Source organism: Opisthorchis viverrini (genome assembly GCF_000715545.1).
Source record: "Opisthorchis viverrini unplaced genomic scaffold opera_v5_241, whole genome shotgun sequence".
Classification (NCBI taxonomy): Eukaryota; Metazoa; Platyhelminthes; class Trematoda; order Opisthorchiida; family Opisthorchiidae; genus Opisthorchis; species Opisthorchis viverrini.
This window is the reverse complement of record NW_008751893.1, coordinates 394,800-399,827: the sequence shown is the minus strand read 5'-3', so window position 1 is coordinate 399,827 and position 5,028 is coordinate 394,800. Positions and strand designations below refer to the sequence as shown.

The following is a 5,028-nucleotide window of genomic DNA, read 5'->3' as shown; positions in this document are numbered from 1 at the left end:
AAATAAATGTCTAATAGTGCTTTAAATTGGGTTCGAGAAGGAGCGTGTACAACCGTCGGAGGAAGGTCATTCCACGCAGCTACTACCCGAAATGAAAAAAAGTTTTGTCTAACGGATGTGTGTGCCCTGAGCTTGAAGATTTTCTTACTATGTCCCCGCCGGGTGTTTGCTGGGTCAACGGTAAAAAACATGTTTGCTAAGCTTTGTTCAAACAGGGCGTAGGTAAGAATTAGGTCCCCTCGGAGGCGACGGTAATCCAGGGGAAAGAGATCAAGCATCGCGAGACGCGTTTCGTAGTCCACGGACTTCAGGCCGGCAACCATTCTCGTGGCGGCCCGCTGGACACGCTCAATGAGGGTAACGTCTTTCGTACGTCCTGAGTAGACAACTTGGTTGGCGTACTCCAGGAGCGGTCTGACGTAGGCCCCATAGAGCAGGGTGGCTCTTTCGCCTTCCGCCGGTTCGCACTTATGGTGTTAAGGTCGTCCATGGAGATCTGAGGCTAAGTCCACAAAAATGAGGAATCAGCCTGACATTTGTCCAGCGCGATAAGATGCTCCGCCATGACAATTCCGTTTGTCGTCAGCATGGAATATGAGGGGCCCTGTTCTCAGCTAGACTGATGGCGTGTTTGTCTGTAGTCGTATAATATTAAATGTTACGTCGTTTAGGTTTCAGCGTCTGCGCAATTTTTGCGACATATTACATCAAAGACAGCTGAAACACATCATTTTGCTGGACTTGGCCATCATCTTTAGCTTGTGGAAATAGCTGAATACAGTGGTGTAAACCGGATTGCGTTTTAGTCCCTTATTCGCAGCCGGTCACAGGACGGTTACAGCGTTGCGGTTGGGCGGTTCGTGCGAATATCCCACCAGTAACTATTGTCCGAACGATTGCGGTGGACAATGATGGGCACATTTGACTAGACCCATGGCCGCGGTGTTTATGGCCTTTATTCTTTTTGTTCCTCTCGTATCTTGGAAAGTTTCAGGGACATGAATAAAAAAGCTCAGTGAAAGGTCCTCATCAAATTCTCAGGTTTTTATTTCCTTAGTCTGAGTGAATTATGCGTTGACGGAAGGTGACTGAATATGATGTCCCTGCCGGCAGTAGATTAAGCAGAATCCATGAGAAATGGTGGTTCTCGGGGAGCACTGGATGGTCGATATCGGTAACCGGGCGCAGCATCCTAGGAACTGTCCAGTCGATTGTGATAACGAAATATCAAACCGGGTTAAATCAGCTAATTGGGACAGCAAATGATAACTGACTGAATCATCTCCTTTTTCAACATCGTTCTAGCCGTCATCCACAGAAATGAACAGTTGAATGCAAAGCACATGCTAATCTTCACTATTCCATTGAGGCGTGATCGACTGGGGTGTGCAACTCGGACACCTAATTTAGAAGGTTTGGGCGAGCTGACGCGGTGACCCAAGGAGCGAGTATGATGTTGCATGGCAAGTTTTGTGTTGACCTACTGCGCCGATTCACATCTCACTTTCAGTTATCAGACTGCCATGTGGATACAAAATTAAATGTTTTTAGTACCGTTTGGTTACAGCCACATTGCCATACGGACTTCACCGAAGAACACCACGGACACTAATTGCACCCGTTGGTTTAGTGTATTTGCTAGCCGTTGCTAGTGAACAACGTCCAAGGAGTAACTACTGGAACAGGAATTAGGCTGTTTGTCCAGGTCGCCTCAAATGAAAGGTCGCCGGAACTGAATGTGGCACACAGTGTACCATGGGGTATTTGCGTGGCATTTGTCCTTCCGGGTTAGTTGGATTTTGCTACTTACTGCAGTTTCTTCTGGGCGGTCAGCAATGGTCGGTTTCTAAGTTACGTTATCGGCTGTTGTAATCTCAGGTTTTTTATTGGTCGATATGTATGGCTCGGCATCCGAACATTTGGCTGGATGATAAGGCTGGGAGTCCCCTCCGGCCTTTGCTGTGGCTGTAATCTGCAGCAACCTCCGCCGAACCTCCGTCGTGACCTCATGCACGCGGGCAAGGTAGGCTTTCCTCTTCGAATAACAGGACGGCATGGTTTAGCTGGATGCAACTTTCGGGAAAATGATGAGAAATTCTTCATGCAAGACATTAAATTATGTGATCATGAGCCACGAATTACTGTGAAGTGAAGCAGTGTGGCACTAAAAATAGGGAGTAGCCAAGTGTTTCACACCTTGGTTCCCATGTCTCGGTGGCGAGTTGCCTCTACCAGTGTGTTTGCTGTTTGCCTGCCCGAATCGACTGCACTGATTTTACTGGCCTTGCTTTCCCCCGGACCGAAAAAACTGGCAGCTGGAGTACTTTATTAATGCACAAACCGCACTTATGACGGCTTGGCTGGTTTTCCGTTTGCAGATCTGGTAGCATGTGGTGGATGGGTATGCCATGCAGGGCGCGTCGCTCTGTTAAGTTGCACCATGGTGCGTTCGTGTACCCACCACCCCTCCAGTAGCACGGGTGCATCGCCAATCTCCTGTGGTTCTGAGCCTGGCCTTGAAATTCGGGAAATAAAAATACAAAAGAGCACTACTGTCTTCTGATTGTTGCTGCCGGTGTTGGCGTCGCCTCGGCTGAGTTATTTGGCAACGCCATAAACAACAACAACAACAAAAACAAAAACTGGCCTTTCACCTGTCCAAAATTATTAAAAAACAATATTCCTGGGATGGCAGGAAGAAAACCTGCGATGCCCGTGGCCTACGTCGACGTGCATAGGTGCAGCTGCTTTCGTTATTATCGGGAATACGCCGCACCAAAACGCACCTCGTCAACCAAACTAAAAGACGCACCAACTTGCTCCTCCCAGCAGTGGACACATACAACACATATAAACACACAGTGAGACTCCAGACTCTCCACAACCAGCGTGCGAGGATGGCATCGGAAGTTTTCTTCGTCATGCACCACTCATCGATAAAAGCTGATAGCAGTGCTTCGTGGACTGTTAACCATCCCCCTTACATACACCTTCCCTCCTAGATTGTCCTAGTATCGTCCAACTCACTAATAACCTCCGAGATACCTAGTCCACCATCTCAGAATTTACACAATCGCCAGTCGTTACGTGTTTGGTTGCCATCACCATGCCGCCTCTTAGCCTACATACGATCAACTGTCATGTTCCAGGTAGTATAGTTATATTGGCAATCTAAGGAACTGTCATGTTCCATGTAGTATAGTTATATTGGCAATCTAAGCTTGACTTTGATGACTACACTGAGTGCAAATCCATCCTTATCCTGTCTTGTTTAACCACCTGGTGTCACCGCCATAAATGTAGTAGATGTTCACTTTTGCCCCATTAAAGGATTATATCCTGTATGATGACCCCTATATCTCCCAAGACCTTATTGATCTCCTCTAATTTTCTTCCTCTTCCTAAGCTTCGACCCGTGGTAATACGCGCTATGGGCGACCTGTTTGGCCGTTGTCCACTCCACCTGATCCGTGCATTACGAACGAAGGGATCCCTGACCTGAGAAAAAACAACAACAAATACCACGCGCGATATTACATTGGTTTATCTCACCTTGAGAAATCCCCCGGCAAACGTACAAAATTAAGCTGACCACAGGACTGCGCATCTCAGCCTAACTACCTCAATCACGTTGTCTGTCACGAGGCTGTCTAGAAACCTAAGTATTTAGGTGCAGTGACGGTACGGCACTGCGAGAATATCACAATTGCCACAACTTTTCGATTTTTCATTTTTGTGGCTTATGAGGAGTTCGTGAAAGGATTTGAACAACAAATAGAACCTTAATTTGGTTCAAATGCACTGCAAAACTGTTTTTAAGTGTTTGTTCCAGGCGCACTCCGTCTCTGCCTAAGGTATAACGTTTTCTTAAACTATAATCCCCGGTGACTTACACGGTCCCTACGTGCATCTCACAAGTAGTCTGCTATGCAGAACATCAGCAAGGGCAGAAGATAGCATTCCGGAAGAGAGCAAATAGTGTAACCTGTTTCCTGTTACGTACTTTACTGAAACGATGCTACATACGCGTGGATGCTTCGGCTGACCGATTTGCCCATCGTCCGCGCATCAGCCTCAGTTTAGTAGCATGGTCTAATGGCTGCAAAGCCATGCTTATCCAATATTTTAGGGTGTTCAGCTACACACACTAACTGCCAACTAGCTGCCGGCAAGAGGTTAGATAGTGTTTTTCATCTAATAAAATGGAATATCTCCAATACAATGAGTATGAAAACCGAATGACCGATACCAAAAGATATTTTGCCCAAGGTAAATAAACGTACGTCGTGGTGGTAGGTTTCTCATCATTATTACGATTGTCTTCGAAGAAATGGTAGTCAGCAGATTCCGTAAGATCTAGTGATAAGGTACGAAATGAGTCCGGAAATATTTTAGTCGCCATTGGTTGTGTTCATGTGTGCACGCTAAACCGTAAATAGGTACTCTGAGTATTTAGCTCATTAAAATAAAAATCGATCTTAGCTCATATCAAGTCAAAGGTCCTGAGGACTGCACCCACTGCTGATTAAGCGGTCCGCATTCTTGTGGACAAACTGAAGGAGAATATTTGGCATATTTTGTGAAGTCGACCAACAGTACTTGAGCGCCTCCGAAATAACCAGGGATATCCTACACAAGCTTTAGCCAGCGGCTAGACGAACAATGCATTTTTCTGCAAAACCCCGGTGGATGAAGTAAAAATTTTGACGCCAAAATGTTGCGCTTATTTGCATATGTGCTCAGTCCAAAAATCACCCTTTTCTGCAGTCACTTTTTTGCGATTTGTTTAATCGATCTCTTTTGGAAATGATTGGCACATATTTGGCTTTGAACTTTGTGTGCTATGGCTTCGAAAGTTGCTTCACGCTAGTTCGTTGAGAACTTTTGGGTGTATCTTTTCCACCCTTCACGGCATTTGAGAAAGCCTTAAGTCAATACATGAAATATAACTTCGTGGTATTTCTGCGTTCATCCAGTAATCGAAGCACCAACGCTGATTTGCCGTACGAATGGGCGTACTACAAATGC

The 5,028-nt window shown here is 46.0% G+C and overlaps 1 protein-coding gene across 1 annotated transcript; it reads right to left on the bottom strand.

Annotated features, from left to right (window-relative positions):
* Positions 1-1,846: 1,846 nt before the first annotated feature.
* On the bottom strand, positions 1,847-2,056 carry T265_08782 (hypothetical protein; the record flags this gene model as incomplete). Its single annotated transcript, XM_009174682.1, has 1 exon — positions 1,847-2,056. The coding sequence occupies one exon, from the start codon at positions 2,054-2,056 to the stop codon at positions 1,847-1,849; it is 210 nt and encodes a 69-aa protein (XP_009172946.1).
* Between the last annotated feature and the right edge of the window lie 2,972 nt (positions 2,057-5,028).